At 46.4% G+C, this 27,460-nt stretch overlaps 2 protein-coding genes across 15 annotated transcripts; one reads left to right on the top strand and one right to left on the bottom strand.

Annotated features, from left to right (window-relative positions):
• Positions 1-2,404: 2,404 nt before the first annotated feature.
• On the bottom strand, positions 2,405-16,122 carry LOC309537162 (elongation factor 1-alpha 1-like). 7 transcript variants are annotated; one of them, XM_082231768.1, is made up of 8 exons: positions 15,793-16,122; positions 11,790-11,953; positions 10,264-10,443; positions 7,468-7,764; positions 6,575-6,725; positions 5,836-6,092; positions 4,197-4,431; positions 2,405-2,689 (listed from the first exon to the last, which is right to left on the bottom strand). In XM_082231768.1, the coding sequence occupies exons 2-8, from the start codon at positions 11,931-11,933 to the stop codon at positions 2,568-2,570; spliced, it is 1,386 nt and encodes a 461-aa protein (XP_082087894.1). In that variant the 5' UTR covers positions 11,934-11,953; positions 15,793-16,122; the 3' UTR covers positions 2,405-2,567. The 7 variants fall into 7 exon arrangements, with proteins under 7 accessions (XP_082087894.1, XP_082087891.1, XP_082087890.1 ...); XM_082231765.1 differs by lacking the exon at positions 15,793-16,122 and adding an exon at positions 15,290-15,385; XM_082231764.1 differs by lacking the exon at positions 15,793-16,122 and adding an exon at positions 13,213-13,303.
• Positions 13,331-23,089, top strand: LOC309537145 (cyclic GMP-AMP synthase-like). 8 transcript variants are annotated; one of them, XM_082231711.1, is made up of 7 exons: positions 13,331-13,421; positions 16,156-16,415; positions 16,846-17,123; positions 18,830-19,061; positions 19,900-20,145; positions 20,933-21,023; positions 21,993-23,089. In XM_082231711.1, exons 2-7 carry the CDS (start codon positions 16,160-16,162, stop codon positions 22,444-22,446), a joined length of 1,557 nt encoding a protein of 518 aa, XP_082087837.1. In that variant the 5' UTR covers positions 13,331-13,421; positions 16,156-16,159; the 3' UTR covers positions 22,447-23,089. The 8 variants fall into 8 exon arrangements, with proteins under 8 accessions (XP_082087837.1, XP_082087836.1, XP_082087835.1 ...); XM_082231710.1 differs by lacking the exon at positions 13,331-13,421 and adding an exon at positions 15,369-15,460 and having other exon boundaries at positions 16,159-16,415; XM_082231709.1 differs by lacking the exon at positions 13,331-13,421 and adding an exon at positions 15,386-15,460.
• Positions 23,090-27,460: the final 4,371 nt, after the last annotated feature.

Here is a 27,460-nt window from a genome sequence, read left to right as displayed (position 1 = left end):
CGTTCCATTAATTTAACTTGCCAATCGTCTTTAATTGGGACACCTTCTTTCTAGTGTTGTGCAAGCAGTACTCGTGCGGCTGCAGTCGCATACATAAATAAGTTCTTTTGTAATCTAGGTATATCTACTCCTGTTAATAGTAGGGATGCTTCTGGTTTTTTGACAAAAGTTTTTTTTAAAAAAATCATTTCATTATAAATTGTTTCCCAATAGTTTTTTTTTTTACTATTTTACATTCCCACCACATATGAAAAACCTCCCTTCTGTTATTTTACATTTCCAACACTTATTTTCTTTAATTTATACATTTTTGCTAATTTGACTGGAGTTATATGAAAATGATTTATAGATGGTATCTAATTTTCTTGCCACACATGCTGTAAATTTAATCCCACTCTTCCATAGTTTTTCCCATTCCTCCATCTGAATATTGTGTCCCATATCTTGTGCCCATTTAATCATGACCAATTTAACCTCTTTATCTTTCATTTCCCAGTCTAGCAACAGATTGTACATTTTTGATATTAATTTATTATCATAAAATATTCAGTTTCATGCTTCAGCCAGTCTTCACACTTACTGCATTTATACCCCACCTTTTTCTCAAAGTTGCTGTATACTGTCCCGTCCCCCCATTTAATCCCCACAACAACCCTTTACAGTAGGCTAGGCTGCTAGAGGTTGCGACTGGCCCAAGGTCACCCAGTGAGGTTCATGGCTGAGTGGGGATTTGAACCCTGGCTTCCTAGGTCCAAATCCAGCGCTCTAACCACACTATTGGCATAGGAGGGAGGTGTCAGAATGCAGAGGAGGAAGGCAGGGCTCCTGCAGCCTATAGTTGTATGAATGAGATTATTTCAGCAGGTGCAACTTGCCATGCAAGCTGTGCAAGGCCAGCAATAGTTAGTAGCCGCAATGGGTATTTTCCGCCTTTACTGTTGGACACAGTGTGCCACTGAATACCACTTGCTTCCCGCACAGGTGGGAGAACATGGTTGCAACCAGGTCTTGCTTGTGGGCTTTCTAAGAGACATCTGGCCACTATGGTAACAGCATTTGACCACATGAGTCTTTGGCCTGATACAACAAGACCCTTCTACTGTATTCTCGTAAGTACAGTAATATATCCATTGAGTACAATGGGACTTGTAAATACACCTAGGATTCTGCTTCAGAGGTGAAAGCAGCTTTCAAATAACAGATGAGGAAAGAGTGGCCCTCCACATGCTGTTGGGCCCCAGCATCCCCACCCATTAGCCATGCTGGCTGCAGCTGATGTGAGTTGGGAGTCAAAACAGTATCTAGAGGGCTGTAAATTTCCCCACCTATTTTAAACTGGCAGACATGCCTGACCATTATGCCTGTTTGCAACAAACAGAACAAGCTTTCCACTGCCAGATTTGCAGTGCAACTCTATAAATGTATACTTCAAAATAAGCCCCTTGATTTCAGACATACTTGCTGGTAAATTGATTGTTGTTGCTTTAAGAGGGGATTTTAAAAGAGCCCAGAGTTGTACACCTTGCCCTACAGGGAATAACATTGCACTGGCTTCAGCTGCTCAAACTCAAGGTGGCAGACTCAAGGGTGGCACCTGGTAGGATTTGTCAATTTTATTATTTAGGAGAGGCCAGATAACCTTCCTCTTAAACGAGCCTTTGGTGCAAGATGACATCTTTCTGTCCCACCTGTTTTGAGAAATATATTATGCCCTGATGTCCACCTCTCACTCTCCTCAATATTGAAAGATACAAAGACTGGAAAGTAAATACATGGGGCAGAGGGAGGATGGTTTAAACTTTAAGCTTAAAGCTTGGAAGGGAGAAGACAGCTGGGTTTGAGCCTTATGGAAGAATCACCTTGTACTCTTGCTTATATTTTTCTGGATATCTTCATTGCTGGAGAGTCCTAGGAGGAAGTCACTGCCTGAGGTCCAGCAATCCTGGTAACTATGCATGTTCTCTACTTTTTAAAGTATGGCTGGGTACATCTAGGTTAGACCTAGATTGTAGAATCATCCTCTTACCCCCTTCTCCTACAAGCAGAATCCTCATAATTGCTAATGCAGTCAAATAACACTAGCATTTGTTTAGTGCTGTAGATGCAGCTTTTAAGAAATCTCCAATCCTATGCACACTTACCTTTAAACTCAGGGGTCCTGACTTTGAGTAGACATGCAGGATTGCACTGATAACCAGTACAGTCCTTGAAACTAAGGATTATAAACAGGCCAATATACTCTCTTCCTCCCCTCCACCCAACTGCAAATTGTACATTTGGACGCAAGTATTATAATCTGGTTATGGATGCTATAACAATGGAGAAACATGGCAAATTAGATGCACATTTTTATTTTTATATATTTAAGATATAAATATATAAATATATATATTTATATCTAAACCCACCACCCACACAGAGTGTCCAGTTTCCTTCAAGATCCTCTTCCGCTGCATGGCAGTGCTCAGCTATCAGTCCAGTTTGAGCGAGGCCGGGCTCCAGTCAGGGATCAGAAAGAGCCTAAGCACCAGCTGTTGGTGCTGGGGGGGGGAGGAGCAAGAAGCTGTTCACTTTTTACTGGCCTTTATGGCAGACTTAGTTATTTTAGCTGCCCCACTAGCCTTCTTCTCCACAGACTTAATTACACCCACAGCCACTGTCTGCCTCATGTCCCGAACAGCAAAACGACCTGCCAGAGAGAAGAGATCTCATTAGGGCACAGAAAGTTCAATGCAGTTTCTGGAATCTTTTTACCTATGACCGACAGGTTTGAACAGCCATGGCTTAACTGTAGTTGCCAAGAGTTTGAGATTTGTAGCGCCACTCACAGAATTACCAGTTCCTAGTATTCCTTAGAAAGAAGGACTGATTATTAAACTAGGTTTTAAAGCTGTCACACAGATGTAGCTATAAATGGCTGTAGAATGCAAAACCGCAAGCTAGAAGAGTGCACCATTAGCAAGCAGCAGCCTTCCTAAAAGCTAGAAACAAATGCCTAACCAAGGTGAGGGTAACCTTTGGTCCTCCAGATGTTGCTGCACTACAACTCCCTTCAGTCCTAGGAAGCATGACCAGGGATTATGGAAGTTGTAGTTCATCAACATCTGGAGGGGCAAAGGTTACCTACTCTTTGCCTAGCCACTCATATCATACAATAGCCACTAATAGTTAGCATGTGGCACATTTAATAGGAGGGTACAGTCAAAGATCATACCTCCCTGCCAAGCTTCAAAGGAGGACCTGATTCATCACAACTGACCACAGAATGATTCATTCTTTGTTTATTTGGACGATTTATGTGCACTGTTTTCAAGTTCAGCCTACTCAAAACGGCTACTGAAGCAGACAGGAGAGGCCTGAAAGAAGACTCCTAAACAGACCCAGAAGGTCCTACAGAGGCAGTCATTCTTAGCAGAAGAGTACCCTTACATGAGCAACACACATCAAGTACAAACCTACTCAAAATTTCCTGTTATAGTAAACTCGCAAACCACATTCCGCAGCCACTCCCACAATTCAGTCTCACATCCTCAGTCAAGGGCAAGATGTACTGGGTACAGACTTAGCTACCCCAAAATCTAATTTTTCAGTCCATTTTTTAAAAATCCAAGTTGCTAGCCCTCATGGCTGTTGTGGTATGTGCACATGCACAATGCCCCTTGGTGCCAGAGGAAAACAGGAACATAGGATGCTGCCTTACACCACTGGCCCATCAAGCTCAGTTACCGTCTGCTCTGACAAGCCACAGTTCTCCAGGGTATCAGCCAGTGAGTTTCTCTTCCAACCTTACCTGGAGATGCCTGGGATTGAACCTGTGACCTTCTGCATGCAAAGCAGATGCTCTGCCACTGACCCAATGGCCCTTCCCCAGATCAGGGCCCAGGCATAGCTGAATGATCTGAAAAGGCCCTTGCACAACCTAGACCCTCACCCTTCCACATAATGAGGAAAACCAAAATGATGCCCATTAAAATGGAAGTATGGACACTTTTGCATGATGGTTCCTGAGACCAAGCAGAAGGGTTTCATCTGTGGTTTTTTGATACATTTGGAAGTCATTTTTAATCAAGATAGTGGACTGAACCTTTCTAAGCTATACCAGTTTCAAAACTGCCCTGACGTTTTAGTTTTTTAGAATTCCTAGCCAATCCCAGATATGAGGCCACGAGTCTCTGATAAATGCGCTGCAAACTTACCAAGAGGTGGGTATTCAGAGAAGCTCTCCACACACATGGGCTTGCCAGGGATCATCTGAACAATGGCCGCATCACCAGTCTTCAGGGATTTGGGGTCATCCTCCAGCTTCTTGCCAGACCTGCGGTCAATCTTCTCCTTCAGCTCAGCAAACTTACAGGAGATATGGGCTGTGTGGCAGTCCAGGACTGGGGCATAGCCTGCTGAGATCTGGCCTGGGTGGTTCAAGATGATCACCTACAACATCAAGGTCAAGGAGGAAGAACATGTAGGACTTCTGAAAACATTTACTCTACCTGTCCAGCAGCCTTTCCCCAACTGGGTGCCCTTCAAATGTTTTGGACTACAACTCCCATCAGCCCTGGGAACATGGGAGATGGCCTTTTCGGTGGCTGCTCCTCAACTATGAAACTCCCTCCCTGGTGAAGCTAGATTGGCACCCTCCTTGCTGTCCTTCTGCTGGCAGGTACATTTTTTTTGCTCCAATAGGCTCTTAGGAATTGACTGCTTTTTATGAAAGAGCTGGTGTCGTGCTGTTTTTATTGTAGTTTTTGTAAGGTTTTAAATAAATTGTATGTATGTATGTCTATAACTTTTTGTTCTATCAGTGTTTACTTTTTTAATTATTGCTTCCCCCCCCTTTTTGCGGTTCTTATTTTTACTTTTTTAAGTCACCTTGAGTCCTGTTCTATGATGATGTTGCTACACAGCAGAGGTAGGAAACTACCCACTTGACATTGGATGATTGTTCAACTTCAACAGATTCCTCTTGCTGTTATGCAGTATTCCACAAGCTTTGTTTTCTTCTCTAAATGCCATGCCACCCGGGCAACTTCATGTTTCTGACCAGGACAGTTCAGGATTCAGAATACTTGTAATGCAAAGGGCTTGATCTCAGTGGTGACTGGAGCCCATGGGGAATGGCATGACATTATTATTTACTGTATCAGCCATGTTGATCCTTGATTCTGGCCCTGATTTTAAGGTACTTAACCTGTGCAGACTGGAAATGAGAATTGAGCATCCAGTGAAGCCTGGCCTTTTTACACCTGATCTGGGAGGGTGGGGCCTCAGGCTGCTGAGGTGGTGTTGAGGAGGGAGTTGTTGCTCTTATTTTTGTATTGTTTGCTGTGATTTATGGGAATTGTTCGGTTTCGTTTTGTATTTTTGAATTTACTACTGATGTCTTCTTTTGTTATGTTGTAGTTATGTATTTTTTCATTATGTAAGCCGCCTTGGGCATGGCTTGAATTGTGGAAAGGCAGCATATGTTTGTTTGTTTGTTTGTTTGTTTGTTTGTTTGTTTGTATGATTGACAGGTAGTAAGTTGCAGGTGTGGGGAGATAAAGGCCTGGCCCACCAGGCAAAAAAGGTCCCCCATCCCTGCTTTATGGAGTTACAAGGATATGCAACCAAGCATTATGGGAAGGGCTGCAGCTCAATGGAAGAGCATCTGCATACAGAAAATCCCGGTTCAATCCCCAACAACTCTAGGTAGGGCTGGGAGGGAAACCAGGCCCAAATCATGGAGACCTGCTGCCAGTCAGTGTAGACAATACCAAGCTAAATGGACCAATAAGTGACTAAATATGGAAGCTTCCTCTATCTCCCAAGACCCCTCTGGCCCTGCCCACCCCTCACCTGGGCTGAGAAGCTGCCTGCCTCCATGGGAGGGTCGTTCTTGCTGTCCCCAGCCACGTTCCCACGACGGATGTCTTTCACCGACACGTTCTTAACGTTGAAGCCCACGTTGTCTCCTGGCAGGGCCTCCGCCAGCGCCTCATGGTGCATTTCCACAGACTTCACCTCTGTGGTGATGTTGGTGGGGGCGAAGGTGACCACCATGCCGGCCTTCAGGAACCCTGTTTCCACCCTGCCCACCGGGACAGTGCCAATGCCTAAGGGTAAAGCAACAGGGTTACCCACTGAGCTGCACAGCTAATGGCCTGACAGAGTTACTCCAAGCTCTGCCTCATAGAACAACAGCCGTCCCCAGTCGAGTAGTGAAAAATATGGCCTAGTCAGCCTCAGGCAACCCACTAGGCTTCCATATGTAAAGTATTACTATTTAACTCTTAAGAATTGGTGGCAGAGTTTGTCTTTCTCCTCTTCCATCCCAGTCTCTTTTCCCTTGTGTGCCATGGCTTTAGGACTGCAACTCTGCAAGCAGGGGCTGCCTTATTTCAGTTGATTCTATGTAAGCTGCTCCGGGAGCCTTTTTGGCAGAAATTCAGGCTACAAATGCAGACCAGCAAGGACTCGGAATTCTTCCTGAAAGCTGGAATATTTGCCTGCATTGAATCACTGCACTGTGCATAACTATTGAAGCGCAGGTCAATATCCTTTTACATTATTATCCCACCAGTACAATAATGCATACCACCAATCTTGTAGACATCCTGCAGAGGAAGGCGAAGGGGCTTGTTAATAGGGCGGGAAGGAGGGATAATAGAATCCAGAGCTTCCAGCAAAGTGGTGCCAGAGGCATTGCCTTCCTTCCTGGTGATGCTCCAGCCCTTGAACCAAGGCATCTGCCAACAGAGATGAAGAGCATGTGCAGTTTTCAGCATGCCTGCAAATATTTGTGACAGCCTGAAGTCACATCATGCAATTCTACAACTGGAGACCTTCTACAGCTGGTCTTTGGAAGTGAGCATGTTCTCCTGTCTCTCTCCTGGGAATGTGTTTCCAGTTTTTAGGAGGGGGTAGGAACAAGCTTGGCAAGTCTAAGCTTATTCCCTGGGATCTTCAGGTGGGAGCTTACCAAAGACCTCCTTCATGGGACTCTGGAGAACTACTGCCAATCTACGTTAGCCAAAGTGGGTCAGCTGGGCAAACAGCCTAAATCACTATGAACGGGGCTATGCGTCTTCTGCAATTCCACTGGATGGTGGAATTCAGCTCACCAAAAGCCTCAACGTTTATTTTCAAAGGAGGGGTAAATGAAGTTTCTAGTTCTTATGACTGCAGAGGTATGCTTGAAAGTGGGCATAAGATGTCTGCTTAAATCTCCAATGCCAGAATAGATGCTTAAGTAAGATTTTTAGACATGGGATAAAGAAAGGATGAGGTCTTGTGACCCTCCAGATGTTTGACTCCAAGTCCCATCAACTCCAGCATATACAGTCAGGAATGATGGGCGTTGTAGTCCAACAGCATCTGGAGGACCACAGGTTCCTTTGTGCTGGAGAAATACCACTGACCTCATCAATCTAAACTTCCCTACTGAGTAGGTTTGAGGAAAGGGGGAGAAAAATACTGTAGGCTACTCACATTACTGCTGGGCTCCAACATGTTGTCTCCATGCCACCCAGAGATGGGCACAAAGGCCACAGTGGCTGGGTTGTAGCCAATCTTCTTGATGTAGGCACTCACTTCCTTGGAAATTTCCTGGTAGCGCTTGCTGCTGTAAGGAGGCTCTGTGGAGTCCATCTTGTTCACCCCAATGATGAGCTGCTTCACCCCCAAAGTATAGGCCAAAAGGGCATGCTCACGGGTCTGCCCACTCTTGGAGATGCCAGCTTCAAACTCACCCATGCCAGCAGCCACAATCAGCACTGCACAGTCAGCCTGGGGAGACCAAGAGACAGCTCTGGAATACTGTCTGGTGTCTAGGGACTCCCAAGGAGTCAGGGTAGAATCTAGGGCACAGTTAGGGCAAACCAATATGGCAGGCATAAGTCATTTACATTCATCTAGAAACTATTAGTGCCATGAAATGGGATACAAATCTCTAATGGAGCCCTCAGCAAACTATAACCCATGAGGCTGCGTTAGGGCAAAGGTTTGATTTCCAGACTTTTTATCATCTTGGTAGCCCACCTCTGCACACGTTCCAGCTTGCCAATATACCGTATTTTTCGCCCCATAGGACGCACCGGACCATAGGACGCACCTAGTTTTTTGGGGGGAAATAAAGAAAAAAAATTATTTTCCCCCCCCAGGTGTGGGGCTGGAAGAACCAGGTCGGGGAACAGCGGGAAGGTGTGCTCCCCCTCCCCGCTGTCCCCCAAGCTTGTGGGGCTGGCGGTGGGAAGAAGTGCACTTCTCCCCATCGCCAGCCTCCAAAGCAGGTCGGGGAATAGCGGGATGGTGGCTCTCCGCCTCCCCACTGTCCCCCGAGCTTGTGGGGCTGGCGATGGGGAGAAGTGCCCTTCTCCCTACCGCCAGCCTCCAAAGCAGGTCTCCGCAAGAGGTGGGAGAGCTTCGGGGTGCAGGCAGCTCTCCCACGGCTTGCGGACAGCTTCCTGAAGCCTGGAGAGCAAGAGGTGTCAGTGCGCACCGACCCCTCTCGCTCTCCAGGCTTCAGCAAAAGCCTGCATTCGCCCCATAGGACGCACACACATTTCCCCTTCAATTTTGGAGGGGGAAAAGTGCTTCCTATAGGTACTTCTCAAACTGTGGCACCCAGAACTGGCCACAGTACTCCAGAAACGGTTTGACCAAGCCTGAGTAGAGTGGAACTATTAGAAGAGTGACTAGTGGGGTGCCACAGGGTTCTTTCTTGGGCCTGGTCTTATTCAACATCTTTATCAACGACTTGGATGATGGACTCAAGGGCATTCTGATCAAATTTGCAGATGACACCAAACTGGGAGGGGTGGCTAACACCCCAGAGGACAGGATCACACTTCAAAACGACCTTGACAGATTAGAGAACTGGGCCAAAACAAACAAGATGAACTTTAACAGGGAGAAATGTAAAGTATTGCACTTGGGCAAAAAAAATGAGAGGCACAAATACAAGATGGGGGACACCTGGCTTGAGAGCAGTACATGTGAAAAGGATCTAGGAGTCTTGGTTGACCACAAACTTGACATGAGCCAACAGTGTGACGCGGCAGCTAAAAAAGCCAATGCAATACTCGGCTGCATCAATAGGAGTATAGCATCTAGATCAAGGGAAGTACAGTGGTGCCCCGCAAGATGGAAAACTCGCAAGACGGAAAACTCGCTAGACGAAAGAGTTTTCCGTTTTGGCGGTGCTTCGCAAAACGAATTTCCTATGGGCTTGCTTCGCAAGACGACAATGTCTTGCGAGTTCCTGCTGGGTTTTTTTCCTCCCCCCCTTTTTCTAAGCCGCTAAGCCGCTTATCAGCTGATCCGATCAGCAGATAAGCCGATAAAAGCCGCTAATAGCGCTAATCCGCTAATCTGTCAATGGGCTTGCTTCGCAAGACGAAAAAACCGCTAGACGAAGAGAATCACAGAACGGATTCTTTTCGTCTTGCGAGGCACTACTGTAATAGTGCCACTGTATTCTGCTCTGGTCAGATCTCACCTGGAGTACTGTGTCCAGTTCTGGGCACCACAGTTCAAGAAGGATACTGACAAACTGGAACGTGTCCAGAGGAGGGCAACCAAAATGGTCAAAGGCCTGGAAACGATGCCTTATGAGGAACGGCTAAGGGAGCTGGGCATGTTTAGCCTGGAGAAGAGGAGGTTAAGGGGTGATATGATAGCCATGTTCAAATATATAAAAGGATGTCACAGAGGAGGGAAAAAGGTTGTTTTCTGCTGCTCCAGAGAAGCGGACACGGAGCAATGGATCCAAACTACAAGAAAGAAGATTCCACCTAAACATTAGGAAGAACTTCCTGACCGTAAGAGCTGTTCGACAGTGGAATTTGCTGCCAAGGAGTGTGGTGGAGTCTCCTTCTTTGGAGGTCTTTAAGCAGAGGCTTGACAACTGTATGTCAGGAGTGCTCTGATGGTGTTTCCTGCTTGGCAGGGGGTTGGACTCGATGGCCCTTGTGGTCTCTTCCAACTCTATGATTCTATGATTCTATTACTTCCCTTGATTGAGACACTATACTTCTGTGAATGCAGCCTGATTAACTTTTTTTGCTGCTGCATCACACGGTTGACTCATGTTAGGCTTGTGTGGTCTACTGACAAGCCAGATTCCCGCCCCCCCCCCCATCTTTTTGTGTGCAGCTGGTTCTTCCTGCCTTTTCTTAAAAAAGGTAAGTTACATTTTCCTTTGCATTTTTTTGTAAAGAAAAAAGAAGCAGCCATAACTAATGGCACACGTTTCCTCTCCAGGGGAGTGGAAGACAGCAACCTTACCTGAGAGGTCCCAGTGATCATGTTCTTTATGAAGTCCCTGTGGCCGGGAGCATCGATGATGGTAATGTAGAATTTGCTGGTTTCAAACTTCCACAGGGAGATGTCGATTGTGATCCCTCGCTCACGCTCAGCTTTCAGCTTGTCCAGCACCCAGGCATATTTGAAAGAGCCTTTTCCCATCTGCAAGGAAGAAAGAAAACTACGGTACTTTTAGAAACCAAACTATACATGATGCAAAATGCATCATCAGGAAGCCCAACTTTGTTTGTTTTGTAATTACAGTGGTACCTCGGGTTAAGAACTTAATTCATTCTGGAGGTCTGTTCTTAACCTGAAACTGTTCTTAACCTGAAGCACCACTTTAGCTAATGGGGCCTCCTGCTGGTCGCCGCTTGATTTCTCTTCTTATCCTGAAACAAAGTTATTAACCCAAGGTAATATTTCTGGGTTAGCGGAGTCTGTAACCTGAAGCGTATGTAACCTGAAGCATATGTAACCCGAGGTACCACTGTAATTGCATGCATGGATGGCAATGGGAGGGAGCTATAATTAGGACTGCAGTGCAGCACATGGGAAGATTTAAACTTTTCATTCTCTACCACATTCCTTATTAAAATGACTTACCTACTCATTGCTGTAAGAGCTGTTTCTTTCTGGAATTAATAGCATGCGAGGGGGATTTTCAAAACGATTGTAACAGGGGTAGAAAGGGTTAACTCTTCTCCATGGTCATATACCAACAATAATAGCCTCTTAAATGAATTTAAATACAGTGGTACCTCAGGTTACATACGCTTCAGGTTACAGACTCTGCTAACCCAGAAATAATACCTCAGGTCAAGAACTTTGCATCAGGATGAGAACAGAAATCGTGCTCCAGCGGCGCAGCAGCAGCAGGAGGCCCCATTAGCTAAAGTGGTGCTTCAGGTTAAGAACAGTTTCAGGTTAAGTACGGACCTGCGGAACGAATTAAGTTCTTAACCCGAGGTACCACTGTAGTTAACAATAGTTTGTTAAAACAAAACAAATCCCTGGTGTGCTTGCTACTAGGCATCTAAGCTAGCTTTCTCCTCAATCTTGTGCAGTTGCAGGAGGTAGATGTAGCTGTGAGTGAGAGAGTTAATATATTGCTACCAGCCACCCTAAACTCTGCCAAGCGGTAGCAAGATTTCAGGGGTCTTGGAACTTAACCGGGGTTTGTGTTCCTTTGGAATGAGGCATGGCAGAGCCTGTAGTGTCTTTAAGATATATAGTTTTATTTACACATACATACACACACCTTAGCCTTGAAGATGGAGGCTACGTTCAGTTAAGTCAGCATCTTAAAAAAATAAAAATAAATGCATACTATTTCCAAAACACTCCAGTGGGGTGAGAAGAGGACAGACACGGGGAGATAGGATTCCTGGAGCAGCCAGTGGCTCAAAGCTACCCCAATATCCTAGTTGTGCAAGCACGGTCAAGAAAGCAGGAATACCTAGAGGCACTGCCTTTCATTCTAGGCCTGAGCCCTAGCATGAACTCACCTCAGCTGCCTCCTTCTCAAATTTCTCTATGGTACGCTTGTCTATGCCTCCACACTTGTAGATGAGGTGGCCTGTGGTGGTCGACTTGCCAGAGTCCACATGCCCAATAACCACTATGTTGATGTGGGTCTTCTCTTTGCCCATGGTGACGAGGCTGAGGGAACCTGTAAGGATTGGAAGCAAGAGGACAAAGCCCAGATGTACGTGGAAGAGGGGGGAAAGTCTACAAACATGGTTCAAACTGCAGCTACACAACAACATTTGCAGGCGCCAGCTGCAAAAAAAGGACTCTGGAGTCCAAATTATGCCTCCAAATTTAACATCAAAGTTTTTCTACTATGCCTGCATGCTTCTCCCCAGCAATTTTTTTCTTTTTTTGGGGGGTGGTAAGTAGAAGACAGCGGCCCCAATCAGAGCTTGCTAATTTAAGATGCCCATGCCCATCTGATTTGGCAAAAAAACCTATCCAGGCTTGAATTCTGGTGCATGCACCAAAGTTACTGAGTGAGACCCATTTAGACTGCTGTAAAGATGTGCAGTGAACACACAAACACAGACACACAGCCAAGACAAAACCCTGGATCAGAGAAAAGACCAGAAGGGAACAAAATAAGCAGGATGGGCGGAGACCCCCACCAGCAACTGGCACCTTCACTGGTCCAGTTTGACAGCCCTATATTCTGCATTATGGATTCAGAAGTAAGTCCTATTCAGAAATCCTATCCGGTTCAATGGGCATAAAATAGGTGGGTCTACAATTTTAAGAACTAGGGAGTATTGAGCACAGTAAATGTGTATAGGATTGCAATGTCTAACCCCAAATAAATTCACCCAAATAGCCACAGTTGGGGTGGGCAGGGGGCCAGATAGGGCCGGTCTCCTGCACCTTTAACAGGTATGTAGAATTGAGAATCTCTCCTCCGCAGGTGTGCCTGGGATGACAAGCAGCTAAATTCCCTTCCCCACACAGATATTAAAGGCACAGGAGCACAGCCCCTTCGCCCAGCCGCCCTAGTCGCAATTTCACGAATTGAGCCCTAAATGCACGTTTCCGAGTACTCCTCACCTCTCCCGACCCGAAAACCAAACGCCCCCTAACCGAAACCGAAGCGACTTCGAAGTCAAAGCAGACCAGAGTCCCTTCACCTTGCTAAGATCCGCGGGGGAGACACACACACACACACCCCGGCCAAGCATCGGTTTTATCGAGGGTCTTTGAAAAGAAACACACACCCCCTTTCCAGCCTGCGTGTAAACGGATCAATTCGAATGAACCTCGTAAAAGACACCCAACCCTTTCCACCAGCAGGTGCCAGCCTCGGCACTTGCAGAAGTGAGCCCCCCATCTTTGCAACGCACAAGTCACTCGCGAATAAAACGGGCTGAGAAATCCCGCCGTCCTCCTGTTCAAACCCCGTGTCACCTTTCTCCACGTGTGAATCCCAAAGGCCCAATATGCACGCAGTGCTTTGGTCCGCGGCTTTTAAGTCCTCAAAGGCGGGGCGGAGTTTGGGCCAAAAATCCCTCCCCCCACCCCCCACCGCTTCTTTTCAGCCATCACAATGGACTGATGGGAGGGCTGGGTTGACATGAAACAGAACTTTTTAAAGGTGGAGGGACCAAACGAGAGAAGTAAGGTGACACTGGTGTCTCACTTTACTTCGGAATTTGACAAACTCTTACTTTCCTGGAACAATGAGGGCTAGAGAGTTAAAATGATAAAATGAGACATTCCCTTCAGTTTTAGCGGTGGATCTGTTTCTCTACAGGGAAAAGGGTGCTATATGCGGCCACAATGCAGTGCAAAAACACTTTTTTTGAGACAGTGGCAAGGCCAGAGCTCCAGCTCTCATCCGATCTAGCTGGCATAGGCAAGGGTCAGGGATGATGGGAGTTGTAGTGCAGCAATATTTAGAGGGCCACAGGTTGCCTAGCTCTACAGTAAACCTGCATGAGTTCATGCTGCTCCTGCTAGACCAGGGGTGTGTGGTTTGAATATTAACATAACTCTAGACAGATTTCTAGTGCAGAATTTATATATATATTGGGGGGGGGACGCCTCTCATTGGATTCTTCCATTTTATCTGCAAACAGAATACAGTGGTACCTCGAGTTACATACGCTTCAGGTTACAGACTCTGCTAACCCAGAAATAGTGCTTCAGGTTAAGAACTTTGCTTCAGGATGAGAACAGAAATCGTGCTCTGGCGGCACAGCGGCAGCGGGAGACCCCATTAGCTAAAGTGGTGCTTCAGGTTAAGAACAGTTTCAGGTTAAGTACGGACCTCCGGAACAAATTAAGTACTTAACCCAAGGTACCACTGTATATTTATTTTTGATGGATCAGTCTCAATTTCCAGTCTGAAGAAATGCTCCACAGAATGTAAAGCAATTTTCCATTGCTTAGGCTATATAATACATTCAAATTCCTTAATTCACACATCTCGTAAGATCCATTAAGTTTGTATGAACAATGGCTACAGGTTCAACTTTCTTTAAGGATCCAGCTATTTCCTCCAATGATTTAGGAGATGTCACTCATTGTCCTTTTTAATCTAACACCCAGGACCCGAGGTTTGACTAGCCACACCCATTTGTTGTAGATGAGAACCAATAATTGATCAGTTTCCAGTGGAGTAGCTTTGTGGCACTTTAAAGCCTCACAAATTTATTATGAACAGTTCACAAAAACTAATGCCATAATGAATTTGTTGGACTTTTAGGTCCCACAAAACTCATTGTTAGCTTTGCGAGATTGGTTAGCCACTCTTCCTGCAGAAAAATAATTAGGAAATGAACACTTTATCCTGAGTTCACACACACAGACACACCCCTTGCTCTTTAGGCAAAAAAGCTCTCAGAATAACATAACATGTGAAGTAAAAGGAATTGAGAGGGAGGAGGAGAAGCAAGTTCAAAGACAAATTATTCAACTTACAGAGCGTAGTTCATAACATAGTTCAAAGACAGGTTTGGTTTAGCTAAGCATACACATGTTTACTCAGAAGCAAGCTTAGTCTGCATTTAATGGGCTTTACTCCCAAGTAAGTTTATTTTATTTCTGTATCAAAATATTTAGAGACCCCACTTTAATAAAAAATACATAAATAAGGTATGCAGCATACAAAACAAGATAAAACATCAAACATTAAAAACTTCCTATGAAAAACTAGCTCCAGTAAACTCGGTGGCAAAGGATTGCTAAGAGGTTTAGCTATCTATATGGAAACCATCTAAAAATGTTCTCACTAAAGACCAACTAAGAAGACATGAATGAATCAACAAGCTTTCGAGTTTATCATAATTATTTATCAACAAAGAAAAATGTTGGGTTTTGGTTTTTTTTTGCAGAGATACAACATAGTATTTCTGGGCATGATGAAAAAGCATCTCATGAGATGAGCTCTTGTCCACGAAAACTTATACCACTGCAAGGCTGAAGCCCTGAACCCATTTACTTAAACGTGAACCAAACTAGTTCATTTTGTAAATGGACTAACATGGAGCAGAATCAGTTCCTTTGGGGACATGTTGAACTTGAAATAGTTCCTTTTTAAAATGAACTTTCCAAGCTCCAAGCAGCCCTCCTGTCTGATCAGGAATGTTTGCTCCCTAACATTCTGAGGGGTTTGGGTTTGACCGTTGGGAGTGGGCAGTTGGTGATCTCTGGGGTAAGTAAGGCTCCTTAGGAAACTCTGTGGGGTTGGGGAATTGCAAAGGCAGGTCCCTACTAGTGAATATAGGCTAGGGGGATTTAAATATAGTAAAAACAAAGAAGCCCAACGTCCAGATCAACTTCCCTACAAACCAAGAGTAAGTTCATTTAACACGAAACAGCTCCATCTTTCTATTTGCTAGCCTTTTAGTGTCTCTTCACTTATTTGTCAACCGTTATTTCAGTAATTTTATTGATATCTACTATGCTTTTATGCTCCACACACTTGTTGGTCTGTTTATGTACTATTCTCTTTTGTATGCTCAATGTTATTGCAGGAAAACTCACTTTTAAAAAGTCTTTCCTCGTCTCCTTCCTCTCACGCCAGTCTCTCTGCCAGGCCTGCCAAATGTCCTGCTATTTGCCCCCTTGCTCTACTCCAGCCACAGACTAAGCAAAATATTTCCTTAGCACCCACCCTTGCTGCAGGATGTGAGATTCCTCAGGTAGTTTTAGGGCAGCCTACCCCAAGGTATTTTGGACTACAGCTCCCATCACCCTCAACCTTTCACTGTGATGGCTGGGGCTGTTGGGAGTTGGAGTCTAACACATCTGGAGGGCATCTGGTCGGGGAAGACTGGCTGCTAATCTTTCAACATGGCTTCCAGAGTGGTCTGTGAAACTAGGCCCGGTTCTCATTCCCATTCTCAGCAGCATGCCTGTCAGGAATGGCGAGAAGATGGAGAAGAGGTCTCAGAGTAAGAACAGAGGGAGGACATGTACAGAGACCAGCGATAGGGAGGTGCCTGGCTACAAAACCCCATTGCTATCAGCAGCAGAGTCCAAAGAGCCTGCAGATGGGAATCTGCAAAGTCCCAAGGTGCCCCAAATCCCTCAAACTGTGGAGCATCCTGGGACACCAGCCCCCTGGTCCAGACGGAGGCCAGACAGGCTCAAGCAGGAGCCGGCAGGTAGGTTATTATCTTGCTTATTTTATGCTCATTTTACTGCTGGTGCCACTTTTGTACTAAACATTTTAGATCAGCATACTTTGACCTAGTTCCCTCCAGATGTTTTGGACTACAACTCCCAACAGCTCCAGCCAGCACAAGGATATTGACTCCGGTCTTCCCTGCCCAATGTGTATATTTGTAAAACATGCACAAAACCTCCAGATATTACAAATACACCATTAATCTCACAATAAAACTAATTTCATGTGGCAGCTGTTCCTGGAACTCCCCACTACCTTGGGAAGTGTGGAATGTAGTAGTAGTAGTACTACTACTACTAGTACTAGTAATAATAATAATAATAATAATAATAATAATAATAATAATAATAAAAACCTTAGAAAGTGAACTAAATACAACTATGATCCAAAATGTCTTTTTGTTCTAGCAGGTGATGGGTGGGTGTCCAAAGATGCAGAGGCTTTGTCTGCAGTGGCTGTGGGAGGCAGAGAAGGAAACCACCAAACCCTGCAGGCAGAGAGCAACACACTGGTTCAAAAGAAGGCAAAGCCTCTGCCCCTGAAGGAGCCAGACAGAGCCCAGGCAGCAGATGTGCTTGAGAACTTCCTCAGTCATTTTCTCAACTATCTGCATGATTGCCCAGACAGGCCTTACTTCAGGGACACCAGGGAACTCGTTCCAGGCAGCAGCTATGAGTATGAAAAGGTAATGTATAACAAATGCCAGGTAAGCAGCTTTATCCAAACCTGGGCAACCTCTCAGTTGTTGTTGGGATTCAATCCCCAACATTCCTAGTCAGCTTGGCCAGTGGTCAAGGATGATGGAAGCTGAAGTCCAGCAACATCAGGGGACCCAAGTTGTAGAATAGGGCTGGGGAATCTGTGGTCCACCAGATGTTGCTGGACTCCAGTTGCCATCAGACTCAGACAGGTGACCAATGATCAGGGATGATGGGAGTTGTAGTTCAGCAACATCTGGGGTACCAAAAGTTCTCCACTCCTAGTAGAAATAGTTAAACACCCCTTATCTCAGTGCTGTCACTCTGATCAAAACTGAGGACGTCTCCGCCCCATAAAACTTCAGGAGATCAAGCCTCCTACACCTTGCCTAACTGGGCTCTGAGGAGGAAAGTTCAAAAATCGCACCTAAGCAGCAAACTCACCATATGGCCTCAGGTGAGCTGCAGGCTCTCTCAGCCTCAGTCTGAACCCATCTGCTCCATGGGGATTCAAATTGCAGGCAACAATCCACCACAGAGTTTCACTTGCCTAAGCCCATTAGAACCAGTGGGTATTGGGCCATATGAAGATTGTAATAGCAGTGTAACATAATGGCTGTAGATCAAACCACACCTAATTGACTTTTAATTTAAGCAATGGGAGGGAACCCTGTGGGTGCTACAGAAGGCCCCTGTGGGTGCCTGTGCACCTGCAGGCCCCACATCAGTGACCCCTGTGCTGTAATAAATGCTTTCTACTGCTACTTTCTGGTCGTTGTTGTTGTTTAGTTGTTTAGTTATGTCCGACTCTTTGTGACCCCATGGACCAGAGCACGCCAGGCACTCCTGTCCTCCACTGCCTCCCGCGGTTTGGTCAAACTCATGCTAGTAGCTTCGAGAACACTATACAACCATCGCGTCCTCTGTCGTCCCCTTCTCCTTGTGCCCTCCATCTTTCCCAACATCAGGGTCTTTTCCAGGGAGTCTTCTCTTCTCATGAGGTGGCCAAAGTATTGGAGCCTCAGCTTCACGATCTGTCCTTCCAGTGAGCACTCAGGGCTAATTTCCTTAAGAATGGATGCGTTTGATCTTCTTGCAGTCCATGGGACTCTCAAGAGTCTCCTCCAGCACCATAATTCAAAAGCATCAAGTCTTTGGTGATCAGCCTTCTTTACGGTCCAGCTCTCACTTCCATACATCACTACTGGGAAAACCATGGCTTTAACTATACAGACCTTTGTTGGCAAGGTGATGTCTCTGCTTTTTTAAGATGCTGTCTAGACTTTCTGGTACTAAAATCTAGACTTTCTGCCTAGACTTTCTGGTACTAAAATCCAAAAAGCCAATATAATGCTGGTGAAGCATAACAGTTATCTAAATCAGGCCATTTGCACTCAAGGAGTAAATTTTCAAGGAATAATTAATCTCAAGGAAGCTGCCATCTGTCTCCTTACTGCTCTGCTGCTGCAACCGCCACTAACCTGCCCCACCCCCTGCGATGAAATTGGGCACACCTCCCATAATCTCAAACCACGGATCATACTGGCTGAGGCTGGTGGGAACTGAAGTCCAAAAACAGCTAGAAGGGAAGACCTCAGAGTCAGTGTGACAGGTGAGGCAAGGTTGGTTCTGTGCCTCAAGCCCTCTCCTTCCTTCCCTGTTGTCTTCAACGATGCTGTTGGTTTGCCTGCAGGTCTTGCATCCGGGCGAGTTTGAGGTGATGCTAAGCATCCTTGTCCCACAGGACGTCCAGTACACTGAAGTGGAGGGCTATGGCGGCCTCTTTTACACCCTGGCTCTCTTGAGAAAGTCTCGCAGCTTCCCAGCAACGCTCCTTCTGGAGGATGGGAAGACCATCTCCCCACGGAACATCATGGAGGAATTCCGGAAACACGTCGACCAGTTTCTTAAAGTTTCTTATTCAGGTGTGGCCAATCAGGGATTTGGGGTGAGGGTAGGAGGAAAGGATGAATAGCCAACACCGGAGTGGGGGTTTGTTTACAGACCTGAACCACTTTATACTGCACCCAGGCACCACACATTCCTGGGAGGCTTGTAAACATTGCCAGCCACAGCTTGCTGAACTATGCAGGCATCCCAAGCAACTCCCTAGGATGCCTGGGATACCCAACACACATTAAAAGCATATGACTTCCCCCCAAAGAATCCTGTGAACTGTAGTTTCCACCTCACAGAGTTATAATCACCAGCAAACCCATTTTCTGTAAACTGCTTAGAGATTTAAAAAGGTAAAGGGGTAAAGGGACCCCTGACCATTAGGTCCAGTCGCGGACGACTCTGGGGTTGCGGCGCTCATCTCGCTTTACTGGCCGAGGGAGCCAGCGTACAGTTTCCGGGTCATGTGGCCAGCATGAGTAAGCCGCTTCTGGTGAACCAGACCAGCACACGGAAATGCCGTTTACCTTCCCGCTGGAGCGGTACCTATTTATCTACTTGCACTTGACATGCTTGCGAACGCCTAGGTGGGCAGGAGCAGGGATCGAGCAACGGGAGCTCACCCCGGATTTGAACTGCCGACCTTCTGATCAGCAAGTCCTAGGCTCTGTGGTTTAACCCACAGCGCCACCCGCGTTTAAATTAAGTGGTTTATAAATCCTGCTAAATAAATTCATAAATTTGCTGCACACATGTACACCTGGAGGTGTACTGCATTTTTGGCTTGCATTTTTTGCTAGCGTTGCAGGCTGTTTGGCCCCCTGAGCTGCCTCAGTTGTTCACCTAGCTGTCCATCTGGTCTTTCAGTGCCTTTTCCAGGTTGGCAGATGAGGCTGGAGAAGAAGAAGTCAAACTGTCCAGCAGTTCAGCTTGTAATGCTGGACAACCAAGGCGCCAAGTTCATGTCCTTGAACCTCGTCCCTGCTCTGGAGATGACTGGCCAGTGGCCATGCATGAAGAAGGCGAAGGAGCTGATGAAGGGGAAAGAACTGCTTCACTTGATGAGGGTGTTTTATTTCATAGCTGAACAATCCCCCGGGAGGCACAACAAAGGTAACATACCCCTCTTACCTCTGTCAGCCAATCTGGTGCCATCAAAGGGTTGTTAGCGGTAAATTTCAGGCTGGAAATAGAGGCAAAGGTTCCAGTTTCCCAGCAAACTCTTCCAATACGTAGGCTCAGCTAATGTTTCACCTAGATTCCCACTTACACACGAACACACGTGCCCATTAAGGATTTTATTTTTGTAGAAAATAACTAAACATGTCAGCAAAGCATGAAACTTTTTGAATTTTCCCCATATATGGTAAATCTGGATTGTGTGGATGCTGTGAAAAATGTGCATGCATTTGAGCATTGATCCCATGCAACAAGCCCCCACCTGGAAGCAAGCCTGGACTGTGTTTAGCCCAGCTGATCTTGGATCCCTGCTGGGTGGAAATTGGGGGCAAGACAGCCAAGGAAGGGGCTAGGTGCAAGGAGGAATGCAGCGGCCATGGGAGCCAACTCCAGGGGACTGAGGTCCCTATGCCCCCCCAAAAAAAATATTTCAGGGGACCCCCCCCCATTGATGGGCATTGCCATTCAAATGGTGTGTGTGCACCACGTCTTATGATTGAGGGCAGGGCTTACCTGGGACCCCACAATATTCAAGTTGGCTCCCCTCCTCCACATCCTGCATAATTTAATCCACCTCTTTCATATAACATGTCTCCTGCCCCTATTTTTTGAAAAAAGCTGTACACCACCAAACGTTTCCTTGTAAGGACGTGTCTCCAGCTCCTTGATAATATTGATTCCTGACACAAAGTGGTGCATGTCTATGTCCTGTATATTTCAGAGACCTGGAGAATTTCATTCTCTCATGTTGAAAAAGAGATTTTGAACCTCAACAGCAGGTCCCAATCGTATCACAAGACGAAGTGCTGCAGGTATGTGTGCCTGGCAACGTTGTTAGGGTTTGTGATTAATGAGGGCAGCACTTAGTTTCTGACATAGGCGCTGGGGGGGGGGCATTGTGTATGCATGACTTCACGCACATGATACCCCGGCCAACCCGGCCAGGCCAGCTCAGACCGCCACCCCCCTCCCCTGCCAGCCGTCTTGCCTGTGTGAAAGGGGTGTGCGGGACAAAGATGTATCGCCCTGCTACGTCCCTGGCAATCCTCAAAAGGATGTGGCAGGGTGAAGCAGCTTTATCCTGGTGCATCCTTTTCAGGATCGCTGTGGATTTTGGGAGGGAGCTGCCCCCTTCTTGAAAATATTGAGGGGCTGCCCCCTGCCCCCTCAGTAGATGGCATCCCTGGCTTCCGAAATGAGATGGGCAGCTGTACCAGCATTCCACAAATGGGGAGCCACTGCAGAAAAGGCCTGTTCTCCTGTTGCCACCTACTGGTGGAGTGGGCACACAAAGAAGCCTCTGTTCCTCTGTCTCAGCCTCCTCCCTCATGTCATCCTCCTGTTCCCCCCCTCCTTGTATGTCTCAGCCTGCTCTTTGGCAGGTGTCTTGGCTGAGATCTTGCAGTGCAGAAAGGAGTGTTGGACCAGGAGTGGCATAGTAGTTCCAAGTTCCAAGGCATAGTAGTCATATATTAGTAAAGGGAAGAGCAATTGCTCTGCCATCACTTTTTCCACCACCTTGCCCACCAAAGTTTTCTCTTTTCCATAGTTCCCCTCAGCAGATATCCTCCATGTATGCTCTTGTGTGGATGACGTACTGTATGGCCAGAGAGATATACCTCATGCCACAAGCCCTATCATCAAGTGACTACCCAAGTTTCAGAAATGACAACCATAGTTCATTGTATACAGAGAGATGGGGGGTGGACATTGTTTGGGGAAAAGCTCTAAGAAAAGATCTGAATGAGTCAGGCTAATGACTGGGGGGGGGTCTGTTCTAGGAAAGACTGCTTGAAGATGCTGGAGGACCTTGTGAATGCTCTCAAGATGGAATACCCTCAAATGTTGGGTCATCTGAGTTCCTACCACAGTCGGACGTCCTTCCTGCACACCCTGTGGGAGTGGAAGGCCGATAAAGACTGGAAGCCTTCTGAAGTCCCTCAGTGTTTTGAGAGGGTCTTGACCAATTTCATCCACCAGGTGACCACTGCTCACCTGACCCACTTCTTCCTACCCAAATGCAACCTGTTTGGGGCAAAGTTCTTCCCGCCCACAAAGCTGAAATTCTTATGGGCGCAGCTGAAGGAGAAGGAAGGAACTATGAAGTCGTTCACTGTGTCCCGCAAGAGACGCTGTTCTGCCCTGATTGTAAATCCTGATATGACTTGGCCTCTCATGATTACCCTTGGCCTGATAGTTCTAGTATCAGTTGTTCTCCCACAAACTGCATCTTAAAAATGTAGGGTTATCAGCTTCCACTGTTTGGTTTCTGAACTGAGAGAAAATGTGTTATAGGATATCTTTGTTAATGGCCAGTCATAGTCATCTCATCCTGACCCAGCTAGCAACATTTTGATGTATTCCACAGCAGTACTTTAGAGGCAGTGTTTTACAGGATGGAATTTGTGTGGGAAATGTGTCACTGGGCTGGAAAATCCACATGGAGTTTTGGTTAAGACAAGAAATCTGTGAGCAGGATAGCAGATGATTGTCAGCTCCTCCTCTTGGTCCTTCTTGCAAAATCTGTGGGGATCTTTCTCTTGCACATTTTTCGCATGGAAGGGTGTTTGTTTGTTTGTTTGTTTGTTTGTTTGTTTGTTTGTTTGTTTTGCATCTCAAGCACTCCTGACTTTCATCAGAGATAGATTATATGGTAACAGTGGTAGCACATGCAATGATCCTCAATATTCCTGTTACACATTTATCCCTTGATGATTTGACCATATGAGGAAGACAAAATATGTGAGTATATGGTGAAATAATATACCAGAGGAATATAAATAGATGGCCTTATTCCTAGTATAAGACAGGCCAATTCCATTACCACTTTTGAACAGATCTCTGTATTCTGTTTAATTAGGAAATTGCTTCTCCAAAAATGTTGGCCTTGTTTATAAACCTTGTTTATTTCAAAACCAGAGAAAAATATAATAAATAGATTTCCTAAAGTTTATTTATGTGTTTGTCTTATTTATTACCTTTTTATCTGGCACAAGCACATCCAAGAAGCTTCACGGTGGAGTGGAGATTTGAACCCAAGTCTCTTTGGTCTTAGTCTCAGTGTACCACACTGGCTGTCTATTCCCTCACTGCACACCTAAAATTCTTCGAGGGGGAGAATGCCTATTAAATCAGAGGATGCTGCAGCTAGACTGCTGACAAGACACCTGCTTATTTCAGCTTAGTACTCCAATACTGCATCCTCTTAATTGGCTTCTCGGAGTTTCCTGTGAAACAGCATTTTTAAATCTCTATGAAAATTGTAGCTCTAGGAGAGGACTAGAGGTCTCCTAACAACTCTCAGCACTAGTAACAACCTACAGCTCCCAGAATTCTTCATGGGAAGCCATGTTTGTTTAAAGTGGTATGATACTGCTTTTAATGTATGGTGTGAATGTGGCCTTAGTTGAAAACAATCCTTAGTCTATTACAGCCAAAAACTGCAGAATTTTTTGTCGGGTGGTCACAGTCTTCTGTTTAAAGGACTTCTCAGGTTGAAAGGCTGTTCAGTCCTAAGGATAAATTGTTCAGTTTAACAATAAAAAACCCTAACAAGGGAGAGCTGGAGAGGCCTGGAAGTTGCCCATCCACAGCTAGCAGCACCTCGACAGCACACTGAGCAGATACAAAGGTTGCCTGGTTGCTGAGATTCCTGCATTGCAGGGGATTGGACTAGATGACCCTTGCGGTTCCTTCCAACTCTACAATTCCATGATTCTATGACAATCTTCTGCAGTGAGATGTATCACATTTCTGCTGACAACTTCATTGTCCAGAAAGTGGGAGAAGCAACAAGAGGAACAGCCATTTTAGATCTGGTCCTAACCAATGTTGATGACCTGGTTAGTGGGGTAGAAGTGGAAGGATCATTAGGTGCGAGTGATCATGCTCTTCTGAAGTTTACTATACAGCGGAAAGGAGCAGCCAAGCATACTAGGACTCAATTTCTTGACTTTAAGAAAGACGACTTCATAAAACTTAGAGAAGTGCTGGGTGGGATCCCATGGACAGTAATACTAAAAGGAAAGGGAGTTCATGATGGCTGGGAGTTTGTTAAGAGGGAGATAGTAAAAGCACAACTTCAGGCAATACCAATGAGACGCAAACATGGAAGGTGCCTAAAGAAGCCAGGGTGGCTATCTAAAGAACTTTTAACTGAGTTAAGATTTAAAAAGGATGTGTACAAAAAATGGAAAAGGGGGGAACCACCAAAGAGGAATTCAAACAAATAGCCAGCACATGTAGACACAAAGTCAGAAAAGCTAAAGCACAGAATGAACTCAGGCTTGCTAGAGAGGTTAAAAGCAACAAAAAAGGCTTTTATGGGTATGTCCGTAGCAAAAGGAAGAACAAAGAAACAGTGGGGTCACTCAGAGGAGAAGATGGTGAAATGCAAACAGGGGACACAGAAAGGGCTGAACTCCTCAATGCCTTCTTTGCCTCAGTCTTCTCCGATAAAGAAAACAATGCCCGACCTGAAGAAGTTGGAGCAAATGATTCAGCAGAGGAAACACAGCCCAGAATAACTAAGGAGATAGTACAAGAATACTTGGCTAGTTTAGATGTATTCAAGTCTCCAGGGCCAGATGAACTGCATCCAAGAGTATTAAAAGAACTGGCAGATGTGATCTCAGAACCACTGGCAGTCATCTTTGAGAATTCCTGGAGAGCAGGCGAAGTCCCGGCAGACTGGAGGAGGGCAAATGTTGTCCCTATTTTCAAAAAGGGGAAAAGAGAGGACCCAAATAATTATCGCCCGGTCAGTCTGACATCAATACCAGGGAAGATTCTGGAGCAGATCATTAAGCAAACAGTCTGTGAGCACCTAGAAAGGAATGCTGTGATCACCAATAGTCAGCATGGATTTCTGAAAAATAAGTCATGTCAGACTAACCTGATCTCGTTTTTTGACAGAATTACAAGCCTGGTAGATGAAGGGAACGCAGTGGATGTAGCCTACCTTGATTTCAGCAAGGCATTCGACAAGGTGCCCCATGAAATTCTTGTAAAGAAGCTGGAACCCTCTGGCCCCCCCCCTGCAAACATCGCCAGGGCCCTTCCTGGTCTCTGCACAGTTCAAAGCATCTGCAGAACATCTGCAGCGATGCATTTTTGCAAGCGAGCAGCCTCACATCTTATGAACCCGTGCCCCTTCCTGAACGCCAGACCGTTTGATGGGCGGCATGTGCTCGCACCCAGCCAGATGTGCCCAGGAGCGAGCAAAGTCATGGGACGAGGGAAGGAAAACCAGGGGGGCTCTGTTCATGGCAGACCTACAGGGAGCCAGACCCGAACATGTGGAAGGCTGTGGAGAGGCAGAAGATGGGAGGGGTGATGGGGACCAAGAGGGAAGGGGGGTCCGGGTGCACTTGCCCAAGCACATGGCTAAACAGTGGAACTCACTGCCACTGGAGGCCATGACGGCCTGACCAAAATCACCCAGATCTCTCAGGCCCAAGATTCCCATAGAAGATTGAGCGTAGTTTCTTTGGGGGGGGGGGAGGGAATTGTGAGACACTTCAATGCCTGGCTGAGTAAGCGGCTGCCTCAGAAACTAGACGGGTGAAGGAGGGGGGAAAGAAAAAACAAAAAAATGCGGTCTTGACTATGCTACCACTCAGTGGATTTGTAACTGGCTGACTGACCGAACCCAAAGGGTGCTCATCAATGGTTCCTCTTCATCCTGGAGAAGAGTGACTAGTGGGGTGCCACAGGGTTCTGTCTTGGGCCCGGTCTTATTCAACATCTTTATCAACGACTTGGATGATGGACTCAAGGGCATCCTGATCAAATTTGCAGATGACACCAAACTGGGAGGGGTGGCTAACACCCCAGAGGACAGGATCACACTTCAAAACGACCTTGACAGATTAGAGAACTGGGCCAAAACAAATAAGATGAACTTTAACAGGGAGAAATGTAAAGTATTGCACTTGGGCAAAAAAAATGAGAGGCACAAATACAAGATGGATGACACCTGGCTTGAGAGCAGTACATGTGAAAAGGATCTAGGAGTCTTGGTTGACCACAAACTTGACATGAGCCAACAGTGTGACGCGGCAGCTAAAAAAGCCAATGCAATTCTGGGCTGCATCAATAGGAGTATAGCATCTAGATCAAGGGAAGTAATAGTGCCACTGTATTCTGCTCTGGTCAGACCTCACCTGGAGTACTGTGTCCAGTTCTGGGCACCACAGTTCAAGAAGGACACTGACAAACTGGAACGTGTCCAGAGGAGGGCAACCAAAATGGTCAAAGGCCTGGAAACGATGCCTTATGAGGAACGGCTAAGGGAGCTGGGCATGTTTAGCCTGGAGAAGAGGAGGTTAAGGGGTGATATGATAGCCATGTTCAAATATATTCTGTATTTTTCGCACCATAGGACGCACCGGACAATAGGACGCACTTTGTTTTAGAGGGGGGAGAACAAGAAAAAAAAATTCTCCCCCTCTCTGCCCAGCGCCCCTTCAGTGAAGCGGCAGGAGGCGCTGCACAGAGAGGGGGAGAACTTTCCCCCTCTTGTTTTCCCGCTCTAAAACAAGGTGCCGTTTAAGGTGCATTCAGGCGGCTACCTTGGAAGCCTGGAGAGCCAGAGGGGTCGGTGTGCACTGACCCCTCTCGCTCTCCAGGCTTCAGGTTCCTTTCGACCTGCTCTTTGGGGCTGGCGGGGGGAAGCCCACCACCAGCCCCAAAGAGCAGGTCAGGGAGCAGCGGAAAGGCGCAGCGGAGAGGCTCCTGCCATAGCCGTGCATCACCTCTCCAGCCGGGAGAGGGTCGCGGGGCTATGGCTTCTTTAGCCCTGCGCACACTCTCCCGGCTGGGGAGGTGACACGCTGCTATAGAGGCTCCTGCCATAGCCGCGCGTCACCTCTCCAGCCGGGAGAGGGTCGCGGGGGGCTGCTTTAGCCCCACGCGCGCTCTCCCGGCTCTAGAGGTGACACGGGGCCGTAGAGGTTCCTGCCATAGCCGCGCGTCACCTCTCCAGCCGGGAGAGGGTCGCAGGGATATGGCGTCTTCGCTCCACAGGACGCACACACATTTCCCCTTCATTTTTGAAGGGGAAAAAGTGTGTCCTATAGAGCGAAAAATACGGTAAAAGGATGTCATACAGAGGAGGGAGAAAGGTTGTTTTCTGCTGCTCCAGAGAAGCGGACACGGAACAATGGATCCAAACTACAAGAAAGAAGATTCCACCTAAACATTAGGAAGAACTTCCTGACAGTAAGAGCTGTGGAATTTGCTGCCAAGG

Source organism: Podarcis vaucheri, assembly GCF_965113315.1.
Source record: "Podarcis vaucheri genome assembly, chromosome: 7".
Classification (NCBI taxonomy): Eukaryota; Metazoa; Chordata; class Lepidosauria; order Squamata; family Lacertidae; genus Podarcis; species Podarcis vaucheri.
This window is presented reverse-complemented; position numbering and strand designations above follow the sequence as displayed.

Coding starts and splice junctions, on each gene's coding strand:
- LOC309537145 (XM_082231711.1), top strand. CDS start 16,160: ATGCCTGTCAGGAATGGCGAGAAGATGGAGAAGAGGTCTCAGAGTAAG. Junction 16,416..16,845: donor GCTCAAGCAGGAGCCGGCAG/GTAGGTTATTAT, acceptor TTTTTGTTCTAG/CAGGTGATGGGTGGGTGTCC. Junction 17,124..18,829: donor GCAGCTATGAGTATGAAAAG/GTAATGTATAAC, acceptor GTTTGCCTGCAG/GTCTTGCATCCGGGCGAGTT.
- LOC309537162 (XM_082231768.1), bottom strand. CDS start 11,933: ATGGGCAAAGAGAAGACCCACATCAACATAGTGGTTATTGGGCATGTG. Junction 6,726..7,467: donor TGTTGGAGCCCAGCAGTAAT/GTGAGTAGCCTA, acceptor CTCTGTTGGCAG/ATGCCTTGGTTCAAGGGCTG. Junction 6,093..6,574: donor GGATGTCTACAAGATTGGTG/GTATGCATTATT, acceptor CTTTACCCTTAG/GCATTGGCACTGTCCCGGTG.